General features: G+C 37.6%; 1 protein-coding gene across 3 annotated transcripts in view; it reads left to right on the top strand.

Moving 5' to 3' along the window:
- MYOM1 (myomesin 1) overlaps nucleotides 1-15,066 on the top strand; it is a 190,403-nt gene that overhangs the window by 147,772 nt on the left and 27,565 nt on the right. For all 3 annotated transcript variants that reach the window (XM_077135888.1, XM_077135886.1, XM_077135887.1), the window contains 3 exons: nucleotides 2,231-2,415; nucleotides 6,002-6,116; nucleotides 13,756-13,912. In XM_077135888.1, the coding sequence (XP_076992003.1) occupies nucleotides 2,231-2,415; nucleotides 6,002-6,116; nucleotides 13,756-13,912 (457 nt within the window). The remainder of the gene's footprint in view (nucleotides 1-2,230; nucleotides 2,416-6,001; nucleotides 6,117-13,755; nucleotides 13,913-15,066) is intronic.

The raw sequence follows: 15,066 nt of genomic DNA, 5'->3' as shown, positions 1-15,066 counted from the left end.
TTTGAGTGCCAAGTGATTTAAAAGGAATTCTGATCTTGACTTGTGCTTCTGAAGTCCTCTTCAGGACATTCCATTCGTATCCCACAGCAAAACTTCTCAAAAGCTTTGTTCTACATTTCCTAGTTCCCATGCATTCTCCTGTTGCTCATTTATCAACGCCCCCAGATTTCTACCTCCAGACCCAGCTGATATGGCTTCTCTTCCTTATTATCTCCCTACCACTCCCTCTCCTCCACTTCTTCATTATGTTAAATTGATGGATTTAACATGCCAGCCTTAGACTTGTCCTGCCCTCTCTCCTCTTTTTTCTCTAGTCCTTTCTCTCCTTACATGCATTATCCAATTTTCCATCACAAGAAAGATTCTGGGATCTTGCTGGCCAATATTCTCCTTTGGAAGTGGCCATAGGGGATAGTTGGGTAGGAAAGAAAATAGGGAAATACCTACCTGTGCTTATAACTCTTATACAGCAAAAAAGGGAACAAACAGAAAAACAAATACAAATTTACTAAACCATGAATATTCAAACTAGGAACATTAATGTATTTGGGGGTGATTTTATTTTACTTTCAATGGACTGACTTTAGAGACACAAGAATTTTGAGTGCATGAGATGACATTTTCCCCACGTGGATTTGACAGGCACATATTTAACACCAGCCTGGTTACAGCATTAAGACCCCAGGCCACAGACAACAGCCCTACTCTCAACCCCACCTTCTTCTTCCATTTGAAACCCTAGTGCCCTTGAAGAATCCTTATGTTACCTCCACTTTGTGACCACCCATCAGCATCACCACATTGAGTATAAATAAAAAAAGTATGAGAGAAACCTAGAAGTTCAAGTGCTCACTCAACTTCAGCAAATACGAAGAGACAAACAAAGCCTTTCTATGTACCTCCTCAAAGCCGGTTGATATTTCTTAAGTTCTCTCTGCCACCTATGCAAAAGTGGACCTATTTTCAAATTCATGCAATTCCTGAATAAAACTTAAAATGCAAGTGACTATTGACCAAGAACCTATCCCTTCTCTGTGAAGGAGAAGTGTCGATGCCTATTTGGATGCCTCACTGGGGTCTGAGGTTGACATCAGATGATGGTCATAAAAACCCTTTGCAGAAACAGGACATGCCAAACAAGTACAAGATATTGGTGTTATCATTAAACCTATTTCCCCACAAGAAGTCTGGGAACACAGGATGACTCATAGTTGTAACTGTTATGCCAAGTTCAAGGGCCAAATAAATATTGAACCAACCTTTGCAAAATGTCAGAGAATAGCATGCTAGAGTCTGTGTGTGTGGTTGACTTTCAGTTCAGGATGAGTCACTTCAGGTGACTTTAGTTGGTTAGTTAACAATCAGTTGTAATTAAAAGAAAAAAAAAAGAAGAAGGAAGGAAGGAAAAATTCAAGTAAGCATGCCACCTGCCAAGCAGCTGGTAATCATGCATGTAGTTATTAGGACTTGCCCAAGAGTGCGAAGAGCTTACATGCAGGGTGCAGATTCTGATTTCTTAAGAGGTTTATCAAGTTACTCAGCTTCTCTGAGCTTTTTGTTAATTGTGTTAAGGATGAATGAGATAAATGAGAGTAAAGTACCTGACAGTACTTAGACTTGGAGCCCAATAGGATAGATTACATTTATTCAGTGAAAGTTCTTTGTAAACCATAAGCTGCCATTTGTTTTTACCCATAATGGGATATATACTTTAGGGGAAAATTTTCCTCTTATTGAGAGAGATTTTGCAATATATTCTTTCTTCCTTTGTAAGAAATATTACTGTCTGTATATATGCCTTCAAATAGAGTTTCTTTTTTCTTACTAATTTGAGGTTTGGGGAATTTTTAAATTATCATCCCAAAATAATCTGAAACCGCATCTGCAACTAAATTAAAATGCTCTGATAAAAGGTGACTAATGTAGCTATGAGAACAGCCTAAAGAAAAGTTTTAATCCAGACACAGGAAGGCACCTGGAGTTGTCATTAACCACCTGATGCCCAGGGATGTAAAAGACTGATGTAGAGCAGTTGTTGAAATTTGACATGAAAGAAACCACAGAAATACTGATTTCCTTGGGTATGGGATTTTAAAAAGACTGAAAAAAAAAAAAAAAGAACACTAGCATTAGATTCGACTTTAAAGCCTTAAATGTGGCTGTGACATTCTACATATTCGATTTTTCTTATCTGCACCATGGTTTCTAATCATTGGTTTCTCTCTCTCAGGACCACCACAGAACCTCAAGTACAGTGAAGTCAGGAAGACCTCGCTGGTTCTCCACTGGAAGCCTCCTGCCCACTCTGGGCGGACTCCAGTGACTGGATACTTTGTGGACATGAAGGAGGCTGGAGCCAAAGATGACCAATGGCGAGGACTTAATGAGGCAGCCATCAAAAACATGTACCTAAAAGTAAGAAGATGCACAGAGGCTTAGAAAGGAAAATGCTCTGCAAATAACTTGACCTTTAAAGTTAGCAAGACAAAACTGAACATCTCTGCTTTGTTCTGTTTCATATATTGGGCTTTTGAGAACATTCCATCTGGTGGTAGTTGAGGTTGGGGGCAGTTTCTGATGCATCAAGTCAATGTGGTGTTTTTAAACTGAATTCCTTAGCTCACTTTGAAAAATATCCACCCTCTCCCTCTTCTCTTTTTTTCCTCCTTGCCTCAACTTATCCACCTCACATTTTTGTTACTCACAGTCTTAACATATTACTGATTACTATCCCACAAAGATGTCTTTCTTGCTCCTACTGCTAAACTTTTTTTGTTTGAAGGAGCTTTATAATTTGAGGGTGGTATTGTTAAGAGATGTCACACAAGTAAGCCTTTAACTGCTAGTTCAAGTGATTCGTGTCTTGTCTGACCTCACTTGTTCCCTTAGGTTTGTGCTAAGTGAGCTCTCGGAGATTAATGAAGAGGGTTTGCTCAACTCTTGACTTTAACCTCACCTTTATTCACATCATTTCCCTGCACATTCCTCTAGAGTTTTCCAACTGAACCAGTTCCAAACTCTATCTACTGAACATAGTTCTGTCATGCCACAGAATCTCTAGTGTGTACCAAATGGAAATCATGTTTTCTCCAGTTGTTAGCAGGGGCAGCTGGAGACCCCCAAGTCCACAGTAGGGTCTCTGAAACTGGGGCAAATATCCCATTTCTTATTACTTAGAATTTAGAGTGACTTCACCACAGTCAGAGAGAAAGCTCTGCACTACATTCTTTGTATAGCCCTGTCTACTGGCAGAACAGGCCACTGCCTGTAGAGAGGGCCTTGGAAAATGTTCAGAGTGTATGTGGTCTGAAAGTTCTCTCCCACCCACCTGCAACTGTGAATTGAGGGCTCTATGGTCTGCCAGCCGTCTCTGGGATTACGACATCTACAGTCTATATAAAAATTGTAAATATACCCTTCAGGAGAGAAGACTCCTAGTATGACATTAACTCAAATTAGCTATGCCAGTCACCTCTCCAGCCCCCTTTCAAAGCCCTGAGGAAATAGGAAAGGTCACATTTTATGAAGGAGAGAAAAGGTCAAGGCAGGACGAGGGCATGGGATGCTATTCGTCTGTCCTGATGAATCAAGAGGCCTCTAGAATCAGAGAATCCCCCAAAGAACAGTGTGTAATAAAGGTTCGAAACATCCTGAATGGTAGCAGTGTCTGTGGCCCGGATGAAGATTTCCAAATGCTCTGTCAGCCAAGGCCCAGGATCCCAAGAGCCTGAGGCTGGACCAGACTCAGAGGAAGCAGAACGGCAATGAGAACCCAGACAAAGGAGACCCATAAAAATGGTCAAAGGCCTTGGCCAGACAAATCATTCACAGGAAAGACAAAGCAAAACAGAGTTTAAGCATACACATTTTGGAATATATTCATTCTTCCTGATGTTTTATATTCAGAAAATTTTCAAGCCTATACTAAAGATTTTTTTATATCATTAAAAATTTTTAAATGTCTAGTCTGATAAACTTAAGTGGGGACAGTAGATACAGCTCCACTAATGGGGGAATTTAGCCTCCTTTAGCCAGAGCCAGACACATCTACATTCATTTCAACACCAAGCATCTAGACTTTCCTAGAAGGAGTTAAAAGTGTGGTACTTTTAACCTGAGGATTTAACCACACATAGCTCAAACTTCCTAAGCTTTCTTTTTTCCTCAGCTTTCTTTTTTGTTGGTAATTACAACCTGGGGGTGGTAATGTGGTAAGAAGAGAGTATGTAATTGGAAGGTGTAGAGTATATAGATGGAGAAGGCAAGAGAAACTAGTTTTACAGAAACTATAGGGAAGGAAAAAAAACTCCAAGGAAAGGAAAATAGGTGGACATCATTATGTGTTTCTAGTACTGTTGCAGTCAGTGGTCATTGCCCCTGTGACCAGACCCTAGAACATGGATACGCTTCCTTTGTCCTTTTGCAAAAAACTGACTCACAGCCACATGTTCCCTAAGAGTTAGGTGCAGATGTGACAGTCCCCTAGTAGTTGGTCTATTTTTATCGCAACAAGGAATGTGTCTCTTCCTTTCTGTGAATCCACAGTCCTTGGCATTATTTCTTAACATAGAATTTAAATACATCAAACCCTATGCATTTCTCCTGTGCCTAAATTCAAGTCCATTTACAGATTAAAATCCATTTCAGATGGGCTCCAATGAAAGGTATCATTCCATGGATAGTGACATTCTACTGATGTAAACACAATACAGTTAAATAATTAAATTAAAAAATCTAACAATTGAATACCTGATTCCATTTAATATATGGTCACGAATGCTTCATTGAATAAATGTGTTCTAGCATTTTTATTTGAATCACGTACACAGGTAGTCAGTCCATCTCTAATCACAATCTTGTGGAGAAAATTGTGCTCTCTATATGCAATAAATTCCATCTTGAGATACAACATAGCTTTTTAAAGTCACATTTTTAAGAGAAAAAGATAATTTTGAAAAAAGATTGAGTATAAAAATAGTAATAATTAAACATAGAATTATCATATGATCCAGCAATTTTCCTGGATATATACCCCAAATAATTAAAAACAGGGTCTTGAACAGATACATGTACACCACTGTTCATAACAACATTACTTCTAGTAGCCAAAAAGTGGAAACTACCTAAGTGCCCATCAACAGATAAACAGATAAACAAAATATGATAAATCACATAATGAATATTACTCAGACGTAAAAAGCGATGAAGTTCTGATGCATGCAACGACATAGATGAACCCTAAAGACATCACATCATATTGAGTAAAACAAGCCAGAAACAAAAGCACAAGTATTGCATAATCTCACTGATAAGAAATAATTAGGATAACAAATCCATAGAGTCAGAAACTAGAACACAGGCTACCAAGGGGCCAGGGTGAAGGTAGAAAATTTAGAACTTAGAATACATTCTGATGATTCACAAATTATTTAAATTCATAATTATGTTAATTGCTCATGTATTTAATGAGAAATAGCGACATTAAATTTACAGAGACAGTTTTAGTTTGTTTTTCTTCTGGTGCTTTAACATACTTTTGAACAAATGGAAAGTGTCAGTGATTGGTACTTTTAAGTCCCTTCTCTGTCCAAGAAGTTTAACTGAAATCATGCTTGGAATGTATCAAAACTGTCAAGGTTTGCTATACATTATTGTGAGCACTTTTAGTTTGTCCTTTTGACCAAAAAAATTAGGTGAAAAACTTATTTAAAGCATACCTATATTCATCTTTTGTTTCTGATGTTGCCGGCCATTAAATAATTTTTTAAAAAGAGAACATTGGACTTTGAATAGATATCTGCTATCTACTAATCTACTTCCAGATGGCCCAGAGAGAAGAGATTCTAGAGCTAAAATCATATGCCTGGTCTTTTCTGGAATTGGGCCTAGAATTCAAGTGCTGGGCTCTCTCAGCTGTACAGCTAACTCGTTCATACAGAGGAAGAGCTCTTCTGTTTCAGTGTCCTAACATGCCCATGGCTTCCGTGCTTGCTTCTCGCAGGTGCATGGTCTCAAGGAGGGTGCCAGCTACGTGTTCCGCGTTAGAGCTGTCAACCAGGTAGGCGTCGGGAAGCCGTCCGACCTTGCTGGACCTGTTGTGGCCGAAACCCGTCCAGGTATGCCTTTCCTGCAGTAAAGTTCCCCCCGCCTGTATGAGATACCAAATAACCTGTATAAGATACCATATAACTTTCTACGCTTTTCCTGAGTTCTAACATCATCAATTAATGCTGTCTGAATACTGAGAAACACGACCTTAGACACAATAATCATGTATTTCTGCTTCACAGGCGCCTCAGTACAGGAATGAGCCAGGCTTGAACATGGTCCAGGGGCTGTTCTGGTTTATATCTTTTAACAGGGAAGTTCTTGATCAAATTACCCTTCCTGGATCAACTGTTGTAAACATATAGTCCTGGGACATTCTTCCTATTATTGCCAAACAGAATAGTTTCCCAAGCATCAGGGAAGCTGGAACAGCCCAGTTAGCAACACAATCCTTAAACAAAAGTAGGATTTATGTCATGGCAGCTATTAAGTTAAACCAGGGGTCTGTGAGGGGTCAGGTAGTAAATATAGTTGGGTTTACAGCCATATGGGCCCTGTCAGCTTCACAGCTCTGCCATGGCAGGATGAAAGCAGCTACAGACAAGACATACGTTAATAAGCATTGCTGTGTTCCTGCAATACTTGATTGTACGTGTTGAAATTTGAGTTTTATTTAATTTCCACATCTTGATACATTAATTTTCTTTTGATTTTTTTTCAATTGCTTAAAAATATATAAACCATTCTTAGCTTGTGGGGCATACAAAAACTGGTAATGGGCCAGATCTGACCCATGGGTCATAATTTGCTGACCCGTAGGTTAAACTAACAGCTGTCCTAACTCAATGGCTTATAGAGGGTGTCCTGCAGAAGTAGCCCTCACTTCCCAGTTCTAAGAGATGCTATGATTGGCCTAGGGAAGGCGGCCTTTCCCTTTGTTATGAGAACAAACTTCACTGTGTTCACATCATTCCATAATAATTCTTATACCATTCAGTCTTTATCATTGTCAAAGCTATCATATATTTCAGTTCATTAAAGTTATATAAAAGATACCTCTGGCAAGGAATGAGGACAAGAAAAAATACTAACCCATTATTTTAAGTTTATATTCATCTTAGTCCGAGCACTTTCACTTTAATGTCTCTCTTCCAAATTGAAAATAAGCAGAGAGCTGATTTCATGCAGTATTTGCTTTTCTGATGAGAAAAGAACATAAGCATAGAAAACTCTGCTTTCAATACAAATTACTAAAAAATGTATATAAAAATGTACACTTTGAGGAGATATTTACCCCATCCATCCTGTTTTCACAATGAGTGTCACACTACATGTAACTATCCTTTGTAAAAAAAAAAAAACTCACAGAAGAATAGAAAAATCTAGGAATCTGTATGCCATTTTAAAGGCAACACATGAAGACACCAAGGCATGTATCCTATAGAAACCAGATCTTTCCATTCCCAAATGTGGCAAACGAAAGGTACCAAAGGACATGCAAATGGGCCCAGGTACAATGTCTACCTTTGTAAAAACATTTAGATGATTGTAAAAGTAAACTCTTAATCTATTATTCACTAGTAAGTCAAAAGCATCCTTTTATGCTTTTAGTAGTGGGTCCCAAATCCAATTGACTAAAGATAGCTTAAATCAGTTTCTTACTTTCTCATCAGTAGCCTCAGATTGGCAGATGGCTAGGCATGACATTACCAGCCCCATTGCTTTGAAACTTTCATGCCAGAAGCTCTGCTGGAAAGCTCCTAAGAGAGAATTTTGTTTCACTGATTTGGAATTAGACACCAAAAACCTTTTTGTGTGTGTGTGTGGTGTGGGCACCTCATTCCTGGAAAACAACTACAAAGCAACAGTTACAGACATCTATACACTAAGCAGCACCATGTCATCCCATTTTGGAAACACCTCTTTCATCCTAAGGAAGAATCCTGGGATGCACAAAATAAAAATGCCTCCCCACGAAGGAGTGCCAAAACCCCAGAGCAAGATTTGGATTTGTTCCACATGCAACATGCACATACATTCTTACAACATGCATTTCCTGAGCACCTGCTGTGTGTCAGGTGCTATGGGGGCACTAGGAGTAGAGTGTGAGTGAGAGTGCTAAGGTCACTGCATAGAGGACTTACATCCTAGTGGCACGCCAGGGTCATGGCACAGCATCTGATAGATGAGAGCTCTGATGATGTTCATAAAGCAATTCCCATAGCTGAAGAGGGTGTAGTGTACTAGGTAGTCATGTTTGTAAGTCCCTGGTAAACTTGTCTATAGCCTAAAATAGTCTGTTTTTATTTATTTTGCTGAATTTTTACCCAGGCATATATTTTATGTTAGAATGGAGGGAAGGGGGTTGCATTTGATCATTTTCAAGATTTGAAACTTGAAATTTGGATTGGTGTTTCAGACTAACAGCTTCTTTGGAAAGCATTTTTTACAACTTCAAATGGAAAATGAAGCTTATCATGTAACAGCAAACCACAAAAACATCTAACAAGATACCTCACTTGTAATTTGACTTCCAGTGAAAAGCTAACTAATCCAGCCAACCAGTAGGAACTTTGGTCTCACTTTGAGGTAAAAAAAAAAAAAAAAAAGTGCTAGAAGACGTAGGACAGCTACCACTGCAAATCTAATTGTGCTGGTAATGGGGACCAGAGAATGAAAAGTGTATCATGCTTTCTCAAGAACTATATTAGCTAGAAAAGCCTACAAAAGAAATGAAATGAAGAATGTTTAGTGTTAGCTCTATTAGTACATAAAGGGACACTTCTGTTTGTGATATTTGATATTTCTAAAATGGTATCTGTGGTTGATTGCCTCAGACCTGAGATGCAGGTGGAGGCAAGGTGAGCCCGATCAGACCAGAGACATAGCAGAGACCTGCCAAGATATGGCAGGTGATCTGGAGGTCAGCACATAGCAGTTGGCATGGGCTGCAGGTATTCTTAGCAGAGAAGCAAAACAGTACTCAGGAGAATTCAGTGAAGGGCTGCATCTCAGAGGTCAGGGCTTGGTTGGTCACGGCAGCAAGGCAGGCTAGAAGAACACAGTGGCACTGAGAATGATCTGGGATTGAGTTGACAACATACTAAACCAAGGGCTTGTTAAAATCCCAGTTTCTAGAGAATAAACTTGGAATATGTCATTGGTAACAGAGACCATCAGGAGTTAGAAACAGGGTAAGATAATGCGTAATTGGAACTGAAGGGATACAGACTGTGCAACAGGACTAGATACAAAAACTCGAAAATGGACAGCACAATAATACCTAATTGTAATGTAATTATGTTAAAACACCGAATGAAGCTGCATCTGAGCTATAGTTTTTTTGTTTGTTTGTTTTATATATTTTTTTGTATTTTTTATTTTTATTTTTTCTCTATATTATCATTTTATTTCTTTTTCTGTTGTCTTGCTATTTCTTTTTCTAAATCGATGCAAATGTACTAAGAAATGATGATCATACATCTATGTGATGATATTAAGAATTACTGATTGCATATGTAGAATGGAATGATTTCTAAATGTTGTGTTAGTTAATTTTTTTTAATTAATTAAAAAAAAATCCCAGTTTCTAAAAAATTGGCTGGTCCCAGAATCTGGTAAGGATGAGATTCAGTGTGTGCTCAGTGATTAAGTAGTGCAACCTTGAAGGATTCTGAAGCAGGAAGCAAGGCTGACTATTAAAGGTGAGCTCAACTGACTGATTTAGAAAACTGTGCTTGTATGTCTTTTGCCCATTAGAGCTGTTGTTCTCAACCCTTTATTAGAATCATTCCAAGGACTTTTTGAAAATACTGATATCCAGATGCTACTCTAGACCAATTAAATCAGACTCTGTAGGGGTGAGCCTCGGCCATAGTTTTGTGTGTTGTTTGTTTTTTAGCTCCCTGGGTTAGTCTAGTGTGAAGCCATGGTTGAGAATTGTGTCATTAGACTGTGGGCTCTTTCAGAATAGGAACTGAATCTTTTTATTTTCTCCCCATATGCTGAGAACCTAGCATAGTATCTGGTAAAAAGTAAGCATCTGGTATCTGGTATAGAATAGGTATTTAATAAATACTTAGTAAATAAGAAAGTAATGAATGACTACCATATTTTGGCTATTGAGTGTGGCTCTGTTTTGTGGCCATAGCGTACACACTTAACCTTAGGTGTCTTGTGATGTGAGGCCCAGGAGCTGGGAGAAGCATTGATGGAAGCCACAATGCAGACCCCAGGATGGCAGGTCCACCAGCAGTCCTCACCTTCAACAAAGGGCCACTCGGTATTGCGTGTGATGCATCACTTTAACTCACTTCTACCTGCTTCTATTCTGTCCCACCTTCCAATATTTTAAATACATCATGCACGCACACACTCACACACACACACCATGGATAAGGACAAATGATGAAAGCTTATAACAAGTGATATACTAATGCTGATGTAAAAGACGTTGAATGAGAAAGGCATTCTCATATTGAATTATGAAATATACAGGAAAATGAACGGTTGCTGTGATTTTATTTTGACTTTTTTTGGGGAAGGAGAGGAGTAGAGTAGTGGAAATTTCCAAATAGTTCCCTTTAGCCCTAGACCACACTTTAACCAATCCACATACTGGGGCTCTTAGGAGGTGAGGAGTCATTTGCCCAGTACCAGGAAACATCTTTGTTTCAGCTGTTGAGTTTTCCTGCTTCCTCTCGTCATTCTTCTTGTTCTAGTGTGCTTGCTGATAGTAGCTTCTTACTTCCCTCTCTTTTCTGAGTTTAATTTACTGAGGGAAACGAACCAATTAAGGCTTGTAAGAATGATCTTAAACTAAATATAAATAGACTCCAAGGGGACGGTCTATGAAGTCTTCAGCAAATAGTGCCCAGGAATTAGTTTGCGAACTTTATAGCATCAGTACTGGCTCTTGGAGACTTGTTTTCCTTCTTGGTTTGGGGCAAGGTTCCAGATCGGTGACGTATTACAGTACAAAGGTTACCCATTTATCGAAACACAGGCTAAGCTGATTAAATCTTTATCTTCTTTCAGTTTTATGACTCCTTTATAGCGAAGTCAAATCTTGCACTTTAGTAAAAGCAGGAATCTTAACCTAAACAATATTTTTTCTGTCAAAATGGATTCATATTCGAATATAGTAAATAAGCATAAGGGTGATTCACTTCCTTTTAAAAAGGGATTATAGATAAGACAATGAGTGATTAATATGAGCAGTTTGTCATACCTCTACAATAGATATTATGTAAACTTTAATGAAAAGTTTAGTTAACATCCATCACTTCTTTCCTTTTCATAACAATGCATAGATACAGGAAATTTTCAATTTGTATTCTCTGTGACTCAACCATGCTGTACATTATAACATGATCTAAACCTCAGCAAGCTTAAGTGTTAGTCTTTTCTTAAGTTTTAATAAGAACATTTATTTGATGTTCATTATACAACACAGGTTGGCTGAGGATTAATTTTATTTCTATTTTCAGAAATAAAGCATGATTTAGAACTTTCAATGAAATAGACATAGCCCTTTAAAGGTAACATGTTAGCAACACTGAATTATATATTTGAATGATTTAAAGGAAAATGTCAGATCATATATATGTTACTAAATAACTTTTTCTTTAATCCATGAGGCTGTATAACATAAACAGTGAACCCTAGAGTAAACCATAGACTGTAGATAAGAGTACAGTTATAAAAATATGCTTTCATCATTTGTAACAAACGTACCACACAAATGCAAAGTGTTAATAATTATGGTATATTGCTATGTTCAAGAAGCACAACTTATTCCAAACAGAATTAATCCTAATAGACCTATTTCAAGATACATACTGATCAGAATGTCAAATGCCAAAGAAGAAGAGAAAATCATGAGAGAAGCAAGAGAAAAGTGATTCGGCACATACAAGGGAACCCCAAATAGACTAAGTGTTGATTCCTTCTCAAACCATGGAAGCAAGAAGGCGGTGGTATGAGATTTCAAAGTACTGAAAGAGAAAAACTATAAGCCAAGAATTCTTTCTTTGATAAAATTCTCCTTCAAAAATAAGGGAGGGTGGATCACCATGGCTCAGCAGGCAGACTTCTCGCCTGCCATGCCAGAGACCCGGGTTCGATTCCCAGTGCCTGCCCATGCAAAAAAAAAAAAAAAAAGGAGAATTAAAAATTTTTACAGATAAACAGAAACTGGGAGAGTTCATCAACAAGAGACCTACCCTACAAGAAATACTAAGGGGAGTTCTGCAGGCTGAAAAGAAAAGACAGGAGAGAGAGAGAGAGAGAGAGACTTGGAGGAAAGTATAGAAGTGAAAATTATCAGTAAGGGTAAGTAAGAGGGTAAAAAGAGAGACCAAAAAAAAAAAATAGTTGAAATAAGTACTGCATTTACAGTGATGATATTAATGGATTAAACCTTCCAATCAAAAGACAAAGATTGGCAGAAGTTTTTAAAAGTATGATCCAACTATGCTGTCTACAGGAGACTTACCTTAGACCCAAAAATACAAATAGGTTGAAAGTGAAAGGATGGAAAAAGATATTCCACACAAACAGTAACCAAAAAAGAGCTGGAGTAGCTATGCTAATATCAGACACAATAGCCTTTAAATGCAAAGCTGTTATAAGAGACAAAGAAGGACACTATTAATAAAAGGGGCAAATCACCAAGAAGAAATAACAATCATAAATATTGATGTACCTAAACAAAATGCCCCAAAAGACGTAAGGCAAAAAAAACTGGCAAAACTGAAGGAATAAATAGACATCTCTACAATAATAGTTGGAGACTTCAATAGATTGCTCTCATCAATAGATAGAACATCAATAAGGAAACAGAGAGCTTGAATAATATGATGAATGAACTAGACCTAACAGAGGTATATAGAACACTGCACCCAAAAACCACAGGATTATACATTCTTTTCAAATGCTCATTCATTGTTCTCCAGGGTAGATCACATCTTTAGAATAACAAAACAAGCCTGAATAAATTTTTAAAAAAGAGTGAATTATACAAAGCATTCCCTCTGAACATAAGGGAATGAAGCCAGAAATCAGTAACAAATGGAGAACAGGAAAATTCATGAATCTATGGAAGCTTAACAACACAGTCTTAAACAGTAAATGGTTCTCAGAAGAAACTGCAAGGGGAAATAGTAAATATCTCAAGACAAATGAAGATGAGAACACAGCATATCAAAACTCAAGGGACGCAGCAAAGGCAGTGCTGAGAGGGAAACATATAGCCCTAAAGGCCTACATTTAAAAAAGAAGAAAAAGCTAAAATCAAAGGCCTAACTGCACACTTGGAAGAATGAGAAAAAGAACAGTAAACTAGTCACTAAACAAGCAGAAGGAAAGAAATAACAAAGATTAACACAGAAATAAATGAAATTGAGAATAAAAAAAAAATAGGGAGCTCATCTTTAGCCCTGAACAAATAGTACCGTGCATGGTGACGGCTTTCCACAAGGAATGTGGCATGTTCCCTTAAATCCCATGGTGAAGTGTAAAACTTGAGCTATAGAACTGGGCTGCCCATCTGCTTTTCCTTTGCCCAGGCTCATGACCCTGCCTTAAGGTGAAAGGATAGAGTCTGAGAGTAAAGAGTTCTTTCTTGGCTGATTTCTACCAGAAAGTATTAGTAGCCTCGGTTTTTTGTTTATTTATTTTAATTTTTTTTTTTTTTTAACATTTTAGGAACCAAAGAGGTTGTTGTAAATGTGGATGACGATGGAGTCGTTTCATTGAACTTTGAATGTGATAAGATGTCTCCAAATTCCAAGTTCACCTGGTCCAAAGATTATGTACCCACTGAGGATTCGCCGCGATTAGAAGCTGAAAGTAAAGGCAACAAGTACGTATAGTAACAATAAGTTTCTCTTCATTTAGGAGCTTGCAGTAAGGGCTTTGCTTTCTATTTTAATTACTTGAAATAAGCATATGATATTACAAATATTTAATATCTGGTATTATAAGAAGTGATAACTTAAAATAGTGATCCTCCTAGAGTGCTTTTCACATTAGTCTGTTTAAAATGCTTTCTCATGTATTATCTCATCTGTGATGTTAGAAAAGCTTTGATGGACATAAATGTCATCTTTAAAGATGATGCTAATTAATTCTAAGGAATATTGAAATCTTAAAGTGATGGGGAGGATGCTTATACAGGTAGGGTTTGGGGAACAGAAGGAAGAAAGTGCTATTTGCTGATTCAAGTCATGGTAAACTAGGTGGATGAAGTATAATCTCTTCTGTTTTTTCACCATCTGTTTTAAGTGACACAGTAATACTCAGGCAAGAACTCCATATGGGACACACAGTGGATGAGGCTAAGTCCCAGCTTTATTAGCAGCTAGCTTGGGCAAGCTATTAAGTGTCCATGAACTTCAGATTTCCTTTTCTGTGAAATGGGGGAGAAGGAGAGAGAATTAATTTTATGATCTTTCAGCAACAAGAGTCCAAGTTTTTTTAAACTTTATACCTTGTTTATCAAGCTTTATGCTTTTCTAGTGCTGACCATATTTAATTCTATTTGCTAAAGCAAAGTATTTTTAAATATCTTTTCTATTACAATGAAACACAGTGTATCTCAGAAATAAAAGAAAATATAGCAATTTAGTTGGAGAATAAAAAAGAACTACTGAAGGTAATTAAAAGACATTTTTTCTGTCATTATGCTGTCAAGTCCTTGAAGTAAAACACATATTAGGTCAAAGAAAAGACAGTCAAAGTACAAATGTTTCTTCTATTTTGTGCATGGAAGAAATGTGCATGAGTCCAACATTTAAACATTTGACTGGTCTTAGACATTGACTAGCAATATGACCCACCAAAATTAGAAAGCGCAATGAACTGGACTGCTCAGCCATTCATTTATTTTTTCCACACATATTTACTAGGCACATATTACATGCCAGACAAGGCGCTGGATGCTGGGATACAACAGTAAATGAACCAGACCCTGTCCCTACAGGCATAGATATTATGCACTGGGGAGAAGGTAGATAA

The sequence above is a fragment of the Tamandua tetradactyla genome, chromosome 18 (assembly GCF_023851605.1).
Source record: "Tamandua tetradactyla isolate mTamTet1 chromosome 18, mTamTet1.pri, whole genome shotgun sequence".
NCBI lineage: Eukaryota > Metazoa > Chordata > Mammalia > Pilosa > Myrmecophagidae > Tamandua > Tamandua tetradactyla.
The sequence above is the reverse complement of the archived record's forward strand: the minus strand, read 5'-3'. Positions and strand labels throughout refer to the sequence as shown.